The 18185-nt window shown below is 33.1% G+C and overlaps 1 protein-coding gene across 1 annotated transcript in view; it reads left to right on the forward strand.

The window, feature by feature from the left end:
- The first annotated feature begins 872 nt into the window (after positions 1-872).
- LOC106470345 (NAD-dependent protein deacylase sirtuin-5, mitochondrial-like) overlaps positions 873-18185 on the forward strand; it is a 31585-nt gene continuing 14272 nt past the window's right edge. The window contains exons 1-3 of the mRNA XM_022398958.1: positions 873-946; positions 8015-8282; positions 12969-13067. Coding sequence (XP_022254666.1) covers positions 8043-8282; positions 12969-13067 — 339 coding nt within the window. The 5' untranslated portion in view covers positions 873-946; positions 8015-8042. The remainder of the gene's footprint in view (positions 947-8014; positions 8283-12968; positions 13068-18185) is intronic.

The following is an 18185-nucleotide window of genomic DNA, read 5'->3' on the forward strand; positions in this document are numbered from 1 at the left end:
AATTGAACTGCAGTCACAGGGTATTGTTGAAGTTAATGTTCGTTCGTTATAGTGTTTGTTTTAGCGCGAATATTGAGATTAAGTGTATCGCAGAGTTATATTCGGAAAGAATAAACCAGTTTTAAGTAAAGACTTGTGTCGTTAAAGTTGCGTTGGAAGGAAGCTACAAAAAATCAATTAACAAACGGAGACGTAACACTACGTTACTTCTATAAAAATATCAAATCATGGGCAAGCTAAATACAATCGATTAAAATTATATTTTTAAGACACAGTTGTCAGAGGGTGGATGAGATATTACATACCACATCCAGGAAAGAGTTTAGAGGGAAAGAAAATTCAAACTCTAGGAGGTAGATGCTTATGTTAAGAAGAAAGTGTAGGCCAGATATCGAGTGGCCTGGGATCTAGGCACTTCTGGGAAATACAGTAGTGTACGAGCCGAATTTCAAAAAGTATGATACACTAGACTCTTAGTGATCAGTTCAGAACAAGCAAAATGTCAAAGTAACGTGTGCAAAATAATTAGATCCATGCTAGAATTGCGTGCTGCAGTTATGGTACTGGTTCTACTTAGATTTAGAACAATGCCAACATCTTGTTCCCATAGTATAAAGACCTCGTTCTGGAATTAGGAAGTTTTGATTTAATGTCAAATAAGATTATATTTGTCACAAATCTTTTACATCAAATGTTTGTATGTCGCATACATGTGTGATACCTATTAACCATTAATCACTGAATAGAAAAGTAAACTAAATATCAAAGCGTTCGACAGAATCTTTATCACAAAAATACGAGATGCATGAGTTTTTAGCGGTATTACCCTCTGATAAGTTAAATTTTACGCCGATTAAATTACAATCTTGTCTGAAAAATAAAAACCTTTTGAAATTTATGTAACCATTAGAGGGAGCAACATAAGGCCTTACAATTTGGTGGTCAGGTAAAGTTTAGTTTAGCGAATATTAACTTAGTTATTTATCCGGTGGAACGTGTGAATGGATATAAGTGGGAAGAACTAAGATTAAACTATACATATAACTTATCTTAAAATTATAGCAACTTTGCAATAAAGGAATCTTTTCTTACATAGAATTTTGATAGACTGGAATTAAACTTGGTGACTGGTTATGTGCTAGATAATTAACTTCTTATGTTCCATGTTTTTCTTTATGTTTTACTTTACTCTTTTAGACTCGACTACGGTAGGGTCTTAAACTAAGACAAGTGACGAACCAGTACTACATAAATGAAAGAAATGCATGACATGTGTAAATTGGCTACCCACTATAGTTTTTTAAAGTTAAACTTAAGTTTCTTTGTTGTTGTTTTTTCTGAATTTAATATTGTATGTTTTTAGTAACAGTAATACTAATACTAGTAACAGATGTAAGATCTTAGGATAATATAAATTATTGAAGTATATTTAAAAAAAAATATTGCTTCTTAAATGACTCGTCAGTAATCAGAGCTAATACACATGCAGAGTCAGTAATCATATGTTACTGTTTTATTATTAATTCGTTTAAATATATTTTTCAATCAAACACTACATGATTCAGTATTTTGTTTCCTTTAGACATATTCTACTGAACTTTTCTACTTCAATTTTTATAAAAACAAGTTAACTGTGTATTTTTTCTACATTTTTCTTTATTTGTCCATTGCAAATTGAAATTAGTTGTTTTAAAATTGCATTTTAGATCTATCTTTTGTCTCCCATAGGTCTATTTCAAGTATGACCTATTCTGTGTAACTTGTTTTACTTTTAGCTCAGCATTGGAATAAAGTGTTATTTTTCAAAATTTGTATAACTCGGGAGAAAAACTTAACTGCATAGATTTTTTATCATCTGGGGCTTGCACATTTGTAAAATATTTATTTCTTATGTGGGCAAAGCACTGAAGTTGTGAAAGTAAAAAAGAAATGATTAAGATTTAAATGTGGAATGATTTGCCATATGATATGGTGTGTGTGTGTGTGTGTATGTGCTGTTAGTTTTGAGCCCCTTTAAACTTTAATTGAATAATGTGTGGTTGAAAGAAGTTATGTTTAGATTGGGAAGGTTCTTGTTACAATGAACATGAAGATGGAAACATAAATAATTAGAACTGGGTGATTAGTGGAATTTGTTAATTGATTAATTGTCAGGCTCATTAATCAATTACATTCAATTAATCTGTTATTCTTACATTAGGCTTGAATAGTTGGAATATTTGGAAACACTAATTTCCACTAGTTGATTATTTTCAGGAGTTGAGACACTGATTAAGCTGAACAACTTTTAATTAATTGAAAATAATAATGATAAATCAAAATGGTAATAATTCAATTACTTGAAATAATCAAAATTGCTAATAATCAGAAACTGATTTTGATTAGGCTCCCATTGACTCACCAGTAAGTCTGAAGGCTTATCATGCTAAAAACTAGGTTTTGATACCGGTACTGGCACAGCACAAATAGGCTATTGTGTAGTTTTGCACTTAAAAACAAACAGAATTAACTGGCTATTTTATGTGACATTAATTTATGTAATCAATTATATGAAGTTATCATCTAGCTCTAAGAATAATGGATACATTTAACAAGTGTTCCACACATGTTTGTAATGGAAGAAAATCCATCACTTTTTTAACCCCTACAGGTAATATTACATAAAATAAAACTTGGTTATAAATCTTTTGTTGACTATTTCGAGATTTTACCTTATTAAACCAATTCTGGTTTCTTGCATGAAGATGTGTTTATAAAAATACAATTTAAAATACCAACACTTGCTGTATTCATTGATTATTACTAGCCCAAAGGCAGCCTTATGTCATTGAGAAAATATCTGATAATTTTTACTACTTTTACAATCTGACCTTTACACTTGTTCTTGCACACACACACACTTGAGAAAAGTAGAAATGTAAACCCTCCTTTTATTTATCAGGAAACCATCAATTCCTGTTTTTAAGCTTTTGTTAACTGTAGCCTTCACTACTGCTGATAACAACTCATTCCATAAGTCAATCACCCTTTTAGAAAAATATAACTCTTAACTGAAGCCTACCCTGTTTTGTTTTCCAAATCTTTAGCTTTTATCATCTTTTCTTGTTTTCTCCATGTTTCACAAGAGTGGATACATCATGTTCAAAGTTTTTTGAAGTCTCACACAGTATCGTACACAAATAACTCAACTTTTTTTTATACCAAGTCATTAAATAGGAAGAACATTTGTATCCTTTTACTTGCACATTAATGCAAGCTTTTATTCATCTCTTCCATCCAATCACAAGAATTTGGACTCTTCTATAATAATATAAATAAGTCTTAATATTCTCTAACTTTTTACATGTACACTGTAGAAAAAAGGTCCTCATTGTTTTGGAAAAAAGACCTTCTTGGAAAAACAGAGGCACCAGAGTGATACCTAATTTAAGAAATGTGAGCTGTGAGAAAAGTATTAAAGTTTTAGACTTGTTTTCTGTAGAGTGTAGGTACTTAAAATTGTTGGAGGTTTGAATAACCTGCCTGTAAAAGGTCTGTTTGTTAAGGATAAAATTAAAAAGAGTTGGAAATAGCAGTAGGTTTAAGAATTGGAAATTTGGATGCAGACTTTTCAATTATTACTAAACATATTTACTTTCCATTAGTATAATTCATCCAGTGAAGGCTTTATAACAGCAGGTGGTGTGTGATGTGTTATATTTCTCTTCATGCAATTCATCCAGTGAAGGCTTTTTCAGAGAAGGTTGTTTGTAATGTGTTATTTTTAAGCTCTTTATGGGATATATAGGCAGTTTAAATAAGTAATTAATTTTTTATATAACTTTGTACTGGAAAAAGATCACAAAAGACTTAGCAGATGGCATGTATAATGCTCCTGAAAATCTCAGTCACTTTATTCAAAACATATAATTTTCTCATCATATATTTGTCCATTAAAACAGATACAGCTGTTTAAACCCTTGTCATACCTAAGTTCTACACTATATACACTCTTGTGGCTGTTCTTATCAACTTTTTAGAAGATTGATACTTTTTGTGTAATAAAACTGAATACAATATTCCAAGTTAGTTCTAAATAGACTTGTACAATGGGAATTTTTTATACTTGGTTAACTCTTGTCATTATAGTTACAGATTCTGAACAATGGCTTCATGCTTTTCTCAGTCATAAAACCATATCTTTCTCTTGCTTGCTGAATCTATACAGCAGCAAGTCCTTTTCTATGTAAAATTGCTTGATACAACACAATATTCAGAAATATTTTCCACATTCTTGACACTTTAATAAGTTCACCAAGATCTTTCTAAATCAAAATATAAAGAACTTTAGTATTATATTTCATAGCTACTTAATAGTCACCAACTTGAAGTAATGCAAAGCTTATACTTGTATCTAGAGCTGGGTAATTAACACAAGTAACCAATTACCTATGAGCATTGATTACATCAATTAGTGTTACATAAAATAATTGATTAATCAAAATTACAATTAGATTTAATGATGTCCTGAAAATAACTCTCTGGGTCTGCATTTTCACCACTATACGTACATTTGGAAATTCCTAACTTTGTCCTGAGAAGCGTCTTCTGCTATACCCACCCTTTGCCTTAGGGAGTCAACACATTTGTGTTGACTAGTCATGCTACAAAGTTGGTATGAACTCGTGTTGAATATCTGACACATTTTGGAGTCTTTATTCTTCATTTGATGGGTGGATTCCACCTTCTCCTATGCAATTGTGAGCTATGGTTTTCAAAGCTATCATGTTTCCTTTTCTCCCTGTGCATGAGATTCTGTCTCTTTTGGGGCTCTTACTTCTTTGTGTCTCATTCAATGGATTCTGGTAGCCCATTGGAATATCCCCTATGATCTGCTGTCTTCTCTTATTTCCCTACCTCTATCTTTTTTTCTCTTTCACTGTTGTTGTGACTCAAATGTTTCCACATGACTGTGAGCATTCACCTTCCTCTATCCTGCCCAGCCATACACCTGTTCAAAAATGCCTTTAGCCACTTCTGGATACTACCACTTTTTTCAGTGTTTGGTCTTATAGAGCAGTCTTTCCACATCAGTGACCTTAAAATGTGGGCATTTCAATGGACCTGCTACTATCTTTTGATATAACTGTTTGAGTATCCTGTTCTGACACAAATCCATTGTAATTTCTTGTATCAACTGACAAGGAGGTGCTCGCTTAAAAGACCTGTAGTTCTTGCTCTGAAGCTCCACTTTTGGGCTCATATCAACAATATCTGGTTGTTGGCCTTTCATGTTCTACGAGTTATAAATTTTGTTGCAGATTGACTCACACTTGAATCAAATCCATCAGACATAATGGTTCTTACATTTGATGTTTCTGTAGATTTGTTACTACTTTGGGTGTCCTCTTTTTGATGCATTTTTGATAGATCAACTCATTTCGACCAAATCCTTTATAGACGTGTGGTCTTTACATCTGGTGTTTCTGTATATTTGTTACCACTTTAGGTGTCCTCTTATTGATGCATTTCTAACTCCCCTCTACACCAAGCTTCCACTTTTTTTTGCTACCATTCTTACACTCCATGTCCCTCTTTACCTGTCCCCCTCATAAGCTTCTTTCCAGAGTGCTGCCTTTGATTCACAGTACCCCTTGGCAGGTTCTTCTCATTTCTCCTCTTTGGTCATCTCAATCATGATTTCCACTCACCATGACATGGCATTTCTGGGGCTTCTATCTCTCCTATCTCAGGGATCCCTTTTTAAATCAGTCTTGGATCCCCATTTTTCACCAAAATGTTCCACATCTTCATGCATGACTTTTATCTAGTTACTTACAAAAATAGGCAGGTTTTTCTTCCAGAGTAGCCTGTTTTCTTGCTATCTCTTATTGGCCATCAACCCTTGTAGTTTATTAAGGTAGGTGGATGATGTATTGATGTTGGTTCATTTGCCACTCTTTTCTTCCATGATGTCCATCTTTTTCTCATATCACTTTTTTTTTTCACCTAGCTTTTGAGGGGTCTTCGTCCATTTCATCAGTTGCAGGTTACAGTGTAGCTTTGTTGGTGCCCTTCCAAATTTTCCTTAGCCATTCTCTTTTTCTTCTCTGGTTCTTAAAGAACTATTTTGAGTATTTCTTTTTAGTCCTCCTCCTCATCCATTTCCTCTTCTTGACTGGATCTTCTGTTTAGGTCTCAGGGCCCTTACATATCCTCCATTCATCTCCTTCTCATTTGTAGAAGACATCACTTTTAATATTTTTGCCTTGAATGCCTCTGCATTTTTCCCCATAGAGACAGGTTACTTTTTTTTCCCCCCACACTGCTCCTTCCTCCCCAACACTTAGACTTCTTGGGAAAGTGATTGAATGTTTTTTTACAATCACCATTCCTTCACTTTCTTCTCTGTACAATTGTTCAGACCCTGATAATTTCCTCTGTCCTATTGGGTTAGTTCATTGTCACCTCACACTGCTTTTTTTTTATGGCAATCAACTGTGTTTTTCTTCAAGTGGCTCCTCTTCTTGTGACTTATTTCCTTTGGTTTGATGTAATCCCATTGGTATGAAGCTGATAGAATGCACCTCTCAGTCAGAATTAAGTATACCTAGAAGTTTAGTACAGGCCATCCTTACACTAAGAACCAGAGCATTCTTAGTGGTGGTGCCAGCTGGATGGGTTGTGTTCTTGGGATGCAGGTCTGGGATAATTTTCCATGCAACTTCTTATTCTGGTAACTATTTGCAAACTCTCTGAGACATGAGGCTATTTGAGCAGCCTTTACATTCTGTTCATCCTTGTGACAGTTTGGCATAATTCAGGAGATTCGTTTGACAATACGTTTTGCTTAACCACTTTTATTGGACAAACAGTATTCTCTGCATGAATAATGCCCTACTAGGTTCTCCCCCCTCCAAGTAGGTGACACAATCCACAAGTTTTCCCTTTTTGTTGCTGTTATCTCAGAAAGGAGCTCATCTTTTTAATTTATTTATTTTCACTGGCTCTTCCACTATCTTTTCAATGTGGGATTCTAGTTACCTGTCTTTTGGATAGGTAAGTAGCATTTCTGAAGTTAATATTTTCCTGATCTGAAAATGTATTTGAGGTACATACCTCTCCACAGAACTACCCACTCTTTCTCCAAACTTCCAGGTTGTCTGTTTTTCGTTATTAAGAATGAGTTTTTGATTTACACAGTGTGCTCAAGTGGAGTACTGCAGATAAAGGATGTTTCACCCTCATATGGATAGAAGGATATAGTCTAATGCTGATTGCATATTCGACTGGTGCAGTACACATTATTGAGTGTAGAGGTGGGTGCATGTACAAAACTTTTCAGAAGTAGTGTGAGATAATAGCTGCCTTTTCTGTGGAGAAAAGCATTTTCAGATAAGAAAAATGTTAACATTAAATCTCCACTTAAGTAATATTTGAAAAATTACTGCACGGCTTTGGTGTCAGTGGTAATAATAGCAGAAAGGTGAATGTATTACATACTAACTAACAAGTGTTAATTAATTTGCCTTTATTATTTAGTTAGTGATGTAAATTATTAATAGAATTAAAATGAATTATAGTATTAGCACTTTGTATATTTTGATGCCTTTCTGACATGCCTCATAGCTTGTGTACAAGATATTTACACTGCTTTCAAGAACGTTAGGAGTAGGTGTTTTTGAAACTATCCTATAGCCCATGTTATTTGACCATAAGCTGATTTTATGCTTAATGGAACAACCGAAATGATCTACTCACAGTTTTAAAAAGATATTATAGTATTGAATATTTGTGAAACAGTCAGTGGCAGATGTTTTGTTACTATGTCAAATCTTCTGGTCTGCTTAAAAGAGGAAATTTTTAGAAGGAATTTTGAAATCCCTTAATTGAAACTTTAAATTTTATCCCATTTACTACTAAGTTAGTAAGTGAATCAGATTAGTATGTCATCACTGTTGTTAATTAATTATATTTTAGTCCTAACCTTACACATGTTTATTTGTAAGATCTGTTTTTTTTTTTTTAAATATAGGCAGGTTATATAAAAAGGTTATTTTGAAATGGCATTGCATGCTCTGCTGAGACCAATTACAGCAACAACAACTAGACCTAATGTAATAGCATCAACATCAATCATTGGAATAATGCGAAAGCAACCTTGCTCAAACATGGCAGCCTTCCATGACGTTTTTAAAAAGGCCAAACATATAGTAGCATTAACAGGAGCAGGGATAAGTGCAGAAAGTGGAGTTCCAACATTCAGAGGTGCAGGAGGATTTTGGAGGAGGTATAATGCTCAGGTATGCATTTTAATACATAAAACATTTTTAGTTTCTGTTAAGAACTAAACTATTCAGAAGACAGTAACTGAAGGAAAACAAAGGTTTAATGTTTGTGAATTATTACTTTTAATAGATAAGAAGATAAGCTTTATTGAAATATCAGTTGGTTTGTTGGACAAACATATAGTAGATGGTATTTAATTGTGAGAAGCGCAAGTTATACATGTATGTTATCATAATATAAATTACACTAATAATTTAGATGGAAATCCTCTCAAATATGTTGATGAGGAAAAGGTTCGTGGGATGTTTCTTATAGCTTTATTCAAGTTATGGGGGCATTCATCAGCCTTGTTCATTGAATGGGGCTGAGGTTCCATTATTACATGGATGATTGGCTTCTCCACAACCCTTCTTTGGAGGACTCCTTCTCTCACACCTGTGTTCTTCCAAGATGATAACATCTCTTCATACAGAGAAGCTATCTTTCTCATGTGCATCTACCTACAAGAGTTGCGTGCTACTAGCTTCGAGGCAACTCCCATCTAATTTCACATTTTAACGTGAACTTCGCTAGTGCGTGATGATGTCGTCATGAAGCAAAATCCCTCTACCAAGAGGAAGGTGACACAACTTCCATGTGCAGTAACTTTCCCTGTGACTTGCACTTATGATAATTTCATTCTTCTTCTCAGCATTGTATTAAACAGATATGTTTCATTTTCTTATATAAGTTCATTGTGTTGAGATTTGCATTGTTAATGAAACTTTACTTTTTATCATTAAATCTTAAATGACAGTGATTTTTCCTTAATTCTGTATGAGTGACATTATTCACATACAGGCCTTATTTGTACTATGGCATCTGAAGACTCATTAACTGTCAGAAACATTGCAGCCATTATTCAATGTGTTGTGGACTACCACATGCTTACTGAGCCTCCTACTCCCATCTCATTAGCAGAAATCCTTTCTCTGTTTTGTTCTCTGATTTGCTTTAAGTAGAATGTACCTTACCATTTGGGAAATGTTCTTAACCTTCCAATTTTTTCTGGATTTCATTTTCAGGTATGTTCTTTTCTTTATCTTTTCTGTGTTCTTTCGTATTTCTCGTTTTTTACTCCATGATCCACAATTCTTTGGGCTTACCTTGTCTTTCCACTTTTCTTGTTATTATGATTTATACTGTTTCCTTTCCCTAATCACACTCATACACCCAAATGCCTCTTCTCCCATGGCTTTGCAACTCTTTTTGTCCTGATGTTTAGACTTTCTTCCTCTCTCTTACTCAATTCCTTGTCCTTAGTATCTATTCGCCTGCTTAGGGATCAGACCCCTTATCTTCTGTTTTTCTCATTGGTTCCCAATTTTGCCTTCATTTTCACTTCATTTTGCCTTTCCTGTTACTGTCAGGTTTTTCATCTTCTGTCATCTTCGCTTTGTTCTAATCCTTCCTTATTCACTGACCCTCTTGTTCTACTCCCATTTAGATTTACACACTGTGTTTGAGCCATTGGCTTCATGTTCACTATACCATCTTTCTTAGTAGACATATTTTCTTCTCCTTCTCATCTGTGGTTGCTGACATTCAGTTGTTTGTGCCAAAAATACTTCCTGCACTCTCTTTCACTGTATTTCCTTACTTCTCTATCCAGACCAGGCCTTTCTTCCTAAGACTGGCTGCACGAGAAGGTGATCAGTCTTTCACATTTTGTTACATTGTATTCATCAACTGCCTCACTTGCATATCATTTTCACTGACACTTGGATGAGATCCTTAAGGCTGACATGTGAATGTATTTGCACACCTTCATCTCCCATTATCTTCACCATCTGGCTGTTTCTTCTCCTGCGGGATTTTAACTGTTTTAAGTCACTGTTCTTCAATACTACTATATATCATCTTTGAGAAGGATAAGTACATTTTCTTTTTCATCACCTTTTCCTTTTATAGGATCCTGCCAGGGGGCTGGTGTTGCATCCCAAGGTGTACTTATTTCCCAAAATCTGCATTAGGCCAGGGGTAATGGAAAGCACTCAAACTATCTGCCCTGGCTCTACCAGTATCCACTTTTGAGATGAGGTGTTCTGAAAGACCACTAAAGGTATTCTCATGGCATTACAATTGCTCAGTTGTCCATTTAAGACTTTACTATTCTATTCCATGGACTATCACGAAAAAAGCAGGCACCAGGAAATCACTTCTTTGGCCATTGTTTCCAGCAAAATACCTCTCTGGCAGGCATCCATGGGGATCCGGGCACTTCTCCAACTCTCCCCAATTCAAATTCTCCCTCCTTTTTCAAATAAAGCATGAGAAACCCTTGCCACTTACCAGTACAGCACAATATGGTGGGAAGTAGGGCAGTTGTGGCATTGTCTGTATAGTGTGAGTCACCCCTCAAACAGCTAGTGTGCCCTTCTGCAGGAGGACAAGTTCGTCACCCTCATCTCTATCTGTCTGTCTAGTTGAGTCAAGGTCAGACAAACACTGTACGATCTGATCGTGAGCTGACCACCCTACACTGGTTTGCCAACCATTTCTATGTGTGCAGGCACTCATTTAGTGATGCTAAAATTCTGCCCATCCCTGTGACACTTGGGGCTCGTTTGCCTTTCCTTCTGTTACCTTCCAGGTGAAGAGTATACCCTGAAGATGATTTCTCCCACAGGTGTGCCCTTGCCATTAGGTGTCATGCTCTTTGGGATTTCCCTTTGGGCACTTTCTGAAGGGAGCTCATCTAATTTAAATGTTTTCACTGGCCTCTCCACCATTTCAATGAGGGATTTTATCTATTCTGTGTGAGAAGGTGAGGTATCATCTCGGGAGTTAATATTTTCCTTACCTGAAAATATATTTCCAATAGATATTCACCTCTTCACACCTTCTTACCCATGATGTTATCATGCACTGGTGCAACTCAATTTAAACACATGATTTTCAGGTGGAAGTAGGCTCAAGGCTAGTGGCATGCAAATCTCATAGACAGATGCACAAGGGATCAAGCTATTCTGTGTGTGAAGGTGAGTATCTATAGGAAATACATTTTTGGGTCATGAAAATGTAAATTTTAGGGTCATTATATACTTAAATGATTAAAAAAAAGCATAATATGTGACTTATTGAAGGTATATTGATATAATAATATAGCCATTGTTGTAAGGAAATTAATAAAAAAACATGAATTTTTTTTTCATGTAAAACATATTGAGGAATGACAACTTTCAAGTTAAATCAGTAATAATTATATTCTTATCATACATATATCTGTAGGCTTGCCTTTCATTACACAATACAATTTAGGTAAAATGTTTATTTATAAGATTAAAATTCTTCATAGATTTAAAAGTTGCATTCGTACTTTGTAACCATCATTATTCTTGGAAATTTACTGCTAAGCTAAATGCATAAATTTTCTTCATTCAGTGTTATAGTTCCTTAAATGTTGCTCCGAAGCACAAGTTATTTGTGCAAGTCAGTAATCCATTCTCTTATCAAAGGTATTGCTTCACATGACCATAAAAACAAAGCCAACCATCATGTGGGACTGAATGTAATATTTCCCATCCATATATCTATTAATAAAACATCCAACATACTACTTCATCAGGCAGACAATTTCAAAACAGCCATGATCTCTGTTTGATACAAATCTTACATACCTATGTTTCATTTTGCAAATTTTAAACATAGATCTCAATATAATTTTGCTTATGAAAACCTAGCCAGGTTTTGGTAAATATTAGAGAGTTAATGGCTACTTGAGTGGTAGATTAATTGAACAGAAAAAATAACTGAAGTGAAAGGTTTATTTATGTAAATATACTCATAAATATGAATATTTACATGTGTGGTTGTTTACATATATTCATACTAAAACTGGGCAATTAGTATTTGATATTTGGTATTTGATAATTCATTAGTTGTTTATTAATCAATTATTTTTACATGAGATTTGGATAGTTGGTATAATTGAAAGTAGTAATAATGTTTTGTTGTTGTTTTTTTTGTTTTTTGAGTCATGACACTATTATGCTGGATAACTTTGAATTAATTGAAAATAATGAGAAATCACAATGGAAGATATTTCAATTATATTTATAGTTGAAGTAATTGGAAACACTAATTTTGATTACTCAGTTATATCGAGTTAGGTACCCACCTCTAATTCACTTGGTATTTACCAATTAAGTTGACCTATATGGGTCATGTGATAAAAGTACTGGAGGAAACACTGTTGGACCATATATAGAATCCCAGTTGTATGTAATATTGTACTCCAGGAAAGTAAGAGCAAAGTATATATTACCCCCTTGTTGACATGGATTAGAAATAATGTTTACCAAGTAGCTGATCCTCAATCTATTGCTTTCTCTCTTTCCCTCTCATGTGTAGTGTCTGCTTTAGTTGTGGTCAGTGATGTATGAAACATATTATATAGAGTACCACTAACACCAATAATGTTGGAGGAGATCAAACCATAAATTCAGAGATGTTGAAACAGTGTTTGATGTCCTCTCAGTTTATACTTTATATCTCTTTGAATTTCAAAATGTATTTGGATTTGCTAAAAGCAAAATGTTTGTGTCATTCATAAACCCTGAATTCAGCTTTAGTTATTTTAATGTACTTTTTTTTTGTCAGGTTTTAGGCTACTGAACATAATATTTATTGAGTGTGCTGCTTTTGAAATTATACTGTAGGATATTGCCACACCTGGAGCCTTTCTTGCCAACCCCTCCTTGGTTTGGGAGTTTTACTCATATCGTAGAGACCTGGTGCTGAGTAAGAAACCTAATCCAGTAAGTAATTTATTTGTAAATCTTTTGTAATCCAATGATAATTTAAGTCATTTTTATGCCACTTTGTCTCGTATATTTATAAGGTGACGAATTTTACAGGATTTGTTTTTAGACTTTATTTTTATGAAGATAATGCACAATAATTTTTAATACCATGTTCAAAGGTTTATAAATATAGCAACATTGTTGTCGTTGTTTTTGAAGTTAAGCACAAAGCTACACAATGGGCTATCTGTGCTCTGCCCACCATGAGTATCGAAACCCGAATTCTAGTGTTGTAAGTCCACAGACATACTGCTGTGCTACTGGGGGGCAACAATATTGTACAAGTACTACAAGTAAGGTTTTCTTAGAGACTTATAACATGATGTTTTGATGTGGCACATCTTGTTCTTAACTGTCCACAGTTTGTACTTGTTATTCATAGCCAGAAGTTTGTCAGATTTTAATACTCTCTCTAAAGTTTCATACTAAAGTCACACATAATCTGTATGTTAAGTTTTATGATTTATCATTTCAAACACGTTAAATGTAACATTTTGTAGTCACAAATAAATGATTTGTGTTTTGATATCAATGTTTATTTGTACTTACGTCTTGGACAGTTTTTCAGGCTCTAACTAAAACTATTTCGTTATTTTAAAAAAGCTAGGTAAATTAAAATTTTTAGATACTTTTTCTTTATACGTAATTTTTAAAAGATTAATTGTCATCAGTTCATGTTTTTATTAATTAAGAAAACGTTTCAATATACTGACGTTGAATTTTTGTTTTGTATAGTCATTTGGTATTATGAATTTTATTAAATTGCTAATTTTTTTATAGTAGAGTCAACATTCCCTTAGTATATGATAAATCACAAGTCTACATATCACCATTAACATACTAACAAAAAACTGTTGAAGTTGAGGTTCAATAAGTAGATGTACAAATTTAAACTTATGTCAAAGTAATTCAGGAATGGAGGTGGAGGCAAGCAGTTGGTTATCTGCCAATCATAAAGACCTTCAGAAAAGAATGAACACACAATGTCAAGTAATTGTTGAATATAAAGTGTTACCACAAAAGTTAGTCTTTGTATTCATAAAACATAGGGAATTTGATTTCTGGTGTTTTATCAAATTAAATTGGCTTTAAAGAAATCAGTAAATAATTTTAAGTGCTATAAGTATCTTGTCTTTCACTTTCATTTCTTTAATCATTAAGGTATTTGATTACAAAACATTGAAAATCAAAGTGATTCATGCATATGAATTTTAGCAATGCTTTTGAGCATATTGTTCTGTGTATGTACATATCAGACTAAACTTCATTACATTTGATAGTCAGAATATGTAATAAGTGCATCTGTAGCATTACCAATGTACTTGTAAGCATCACAAAGTACTTAGTATGTGAAATGAAAACTTCTCTTATTAATGCAAAATTGTAATCCAACAAAAATTGTTATACAAAGAGCTCCATGTAGCAGCTTTAGTTACCAACAGACTTGAAGCCAGTGACCTGTTGCGCATGTTATAGAGGAGCAGTTGTCTATGTAGACAGGTAAAAACTTGAACTGATGGAAGATATAACAAGTAATAATATTAAATTTATTTCAGTATAACAAAAATATGTTTGTCTACAATGCTGAAAATAGAAAACATCTTCATCCTTTACCATTTGATAAAGTATTTGTGTTGAAGTCGATTAGTACTTTGACTGTTGGTACTTCACATTCATGGTATTAAACAGTATTCCAACCATGATAGGGTTAAATAGTAAATTCAAAGTTGAACTGAAACTGTACTTCATTTCCAGAACTTTTGTGAATGATAATTTTCAAATGAGAATTTAAACCCTGTATGGACTGGAGAAGTGTCACTAATACCCCCTGATTTTTGTTACTTTTTAACAGTGGTGATACTTAACCAAATTATATGAAACTTTGGACAAACTAGCTAAATAGTATGTAGCTTTGGCTGAAAAAAATACATGTCACTTTATTTATTATTTCCCTCATTTTTAGATTGTGAAATTTCCGAAATATTGTTGGGAAAGAAACCTTAAAAATACTTCTCCATCTTGAAATTTAAGTTTTTTTTTATCATTGATCAGAATAATCCATTTTATAGTTTCAACTAGATTATTAACATATTTTTTTGGATAGTTAATTTTACTGATTATAGTAATCACCACTTCTGGCTTTCAATCATAAAAAACATGGTAAGAAGTGAAAGTTTTATTTTTGACACTGTATCTCACTTTTCAAAATGGCATCACCATTACCTGTAATAATTCTATTACAATATTCTTGATCAAGATCATTTATATCTGACAAATATTGCTCCTTTTCAGTAAAATATGAACTAATTCATTTGTGTACATTGTAATTGAATATGATGGACTTAAAAATAATATTCAATATATAAGAATTTGAGTCGTCAGAATATTTTGCCATTGCTTATCATACAGTGGGACATGTCAACATTTATTTGCCCTTAATGATGCACTTAATATTTAAGTAATACTAAAATTAATTCAAGTAAAAATAATCATAATAATTAATAATTGGTATTAAAAATAAATAAATAATATTGTTTTATTAATCCTTAACATAATTCTGATTTCTGACTCTAAGTGATATAAAATTGATAATAATTAAACTTCACTAACTTAATCTTGTGCACACCATAACAGATGTTTATAAAATTGATAAACGTCACCTAGATGACTACTATGTCTGTCATATTTAAACCAGCCTGATGAGCCCTGGTATTAGGCAAGAGGCTGCACTGGCAATGGATATAGCACATATAGTGTGTTTGACATATTGTTACATTCTTCTTTCCTTTTACCAGTAAGTTATCTTAGAATGTGAGCCAGAACAAAGGAAATAATGATGAACAACTGAAATAAAAGCCCACAAATATAAAATTCTGATTCTGCTATCTCACTTGCTAAACAAATAGAAAAAGGTAAGGATCAATAGGTGTAAAAGCTGTCATATTTTTACTAAATTCATATTAGAAATGCACCAGAATGCCTCTTGGAACAGCATTACTGTTATTGCATTTGTAGATTGAACAAAGAAAGGGTGTGTAGAAACACTGAACCTCTCTTAATGGGGAGTTTTTGGTGAACTATGTCATTGAACGTCCTAAAATAGAGAGAAGAACGGAGTTAGAGAATTGATAAGGAATTACATTCCAAGATAATGTTACTATAGATGGTGGGTGTTAATGATGCATCATAATTCTTATTATAAAAATAGGTAAATACACAATACAGTGTAAAATAATTTACAATAAAGTTTAAATCCACACTAATGGAACAATACTAAATTTAAGTGGAAACTGTTCCAATATTTCACATGTCTTCTTCAGTCCAACATTGAACTGCTTTAAATTTGGTATTATTCCATTAGTGGGATTTAAACGTTATTGTATATTTCTTATTGTTCTAACATAGAGAGTAGGTAGGATAAAGAATGATAATGAATCATGTTTTTGGGTGTGTCTTATTGATGGAGGATTGGAAAATAATTTGATGTTGATGATTTCTGCTTTAACTAGTGGGTAACTTTGGAACAGAGAAACAAGTAGATAACAGCTTGATGATTAAGAATGTTTTAATTGGAAAGTATCATATTATTCTTTCTTTATAGCATGCTACTCTTGAAGTCGTGCAATCAAAGTGTGCAATAGTGATGTGATTATTCACCAGTTATACCAAAAATTGGTTTTCTGGCCTCAATCAAGCATTTGGTTAATAATTTGATGATCAATTATAAATAGCAAACAAATGAAAAAATGTAATATTTATGATCTGTTCAATCTGACAGTGTTTCCAGCAGCAGAAATGACAAGACACTGTAGAAACCCTTTTCAATTGAAAATTCCCTTCTCACTCTTATTAATTATGCTTGATGTTGTAGGCACACTTTACTATCATATGCATGAACCCCTGCACTGGGCAATGAGTGGGTGTGTCAATGCAGAATCAAGGTTAGAGGAATCTATATTATATTATGATGGTAGCAAATGCTGAGCCCCATAGTGGCAAAAATCAGACTAAGTAAGAAAGTGCCCAATAATTAAGAAAACATTTAATAACATTAATCAAAATATTTATTTCAATAGGAATGCTTAATTAATAGTTACATTGATACCAGTAAATGATCATTTTGTAACCATTTCTACCACTAGTCTTTAAGGAAAATCTTGATGATAGAAACTGTATGTGGCAAATGAAACTTGAGTGAATGGTATAGTTTCAGTTGGCTATCATTAACCTATCATTGGTGCTTTGTGCTGTTGTTTAACCCTTTTGAGATGGGTCATAGGTGAAAAGCCATGTCATCTCTTTTGTTGACTCGCATTCAAAATTTTATATCAGTAAGTTTGGTTTCAAACTGTAGATTATAATTCAAATTTTAGAACTATACATTACTCAATTTGTTGATTTAAAAGTAAATATTAAAAACTCATAAACATCGATTTTTGTGTGTCATGTGGTATGTTGAATACAGCACTGATTCAAATTAGATGTTTGGGAAGTCAAAATACTAAGTCTATAATTTCGTACAAATTAGAAACTCAAATTACAGATATTGACAAGCAAGAATATAAAATAAGAAGGTCTTCTTATCTTTTTTATTTGCTAAGATATTGCTCATGTAATAGATCAAACACAGTGGCCCCGCCCACCGCTTTCCATTTTTGGAAATGCTCCCCTATGACAAGAATAACCAATAGGAAGCTTAGAATGCCCCCTAGTGGTTTTCTCAACCTTTCTCAACCATTTCTTTCTTTTGAACCAAGATTTCAATGAGGTTGGTTGTGTCTTTAGTCTGCTCGAAATTTCATATTTTTTAAAGAGTAAAAGACATCTTAATTACTAAGCTTGATAAATTATAGTTGAATTCTATGGTATTAATGCAGTAATTTATAATTTTTTGGTTATTCAACTGTATATATAAAACCTGGAAAAAATTTTTTGTTTCATATCCTCCACGTGCAAAAGTTTTAAAGACTTGGCAACCTACGTCAAGCAGCAACCAGGAACAAAGGTCGTAACTAGAAGAGATAATTGTTTACTTTACTTTATGATTTACTGTTCTATGTTTTGAAAAGTATG

This window comes from Limulus polyphemus, unplaced genomic scaffold, assembly GCF_000517525.1.
Source record: "Limulus polyphemus unplaced genomic scaffold, Limulus_polyphemus-2.1.2 Scaffold3956, whole genome shotgun sequence".
NCBI lineage: Eukaryota > Metazoa > Arthropoda > Merostomata > Xiphosura > Limulidae > Limulus > Limulus polyphemus.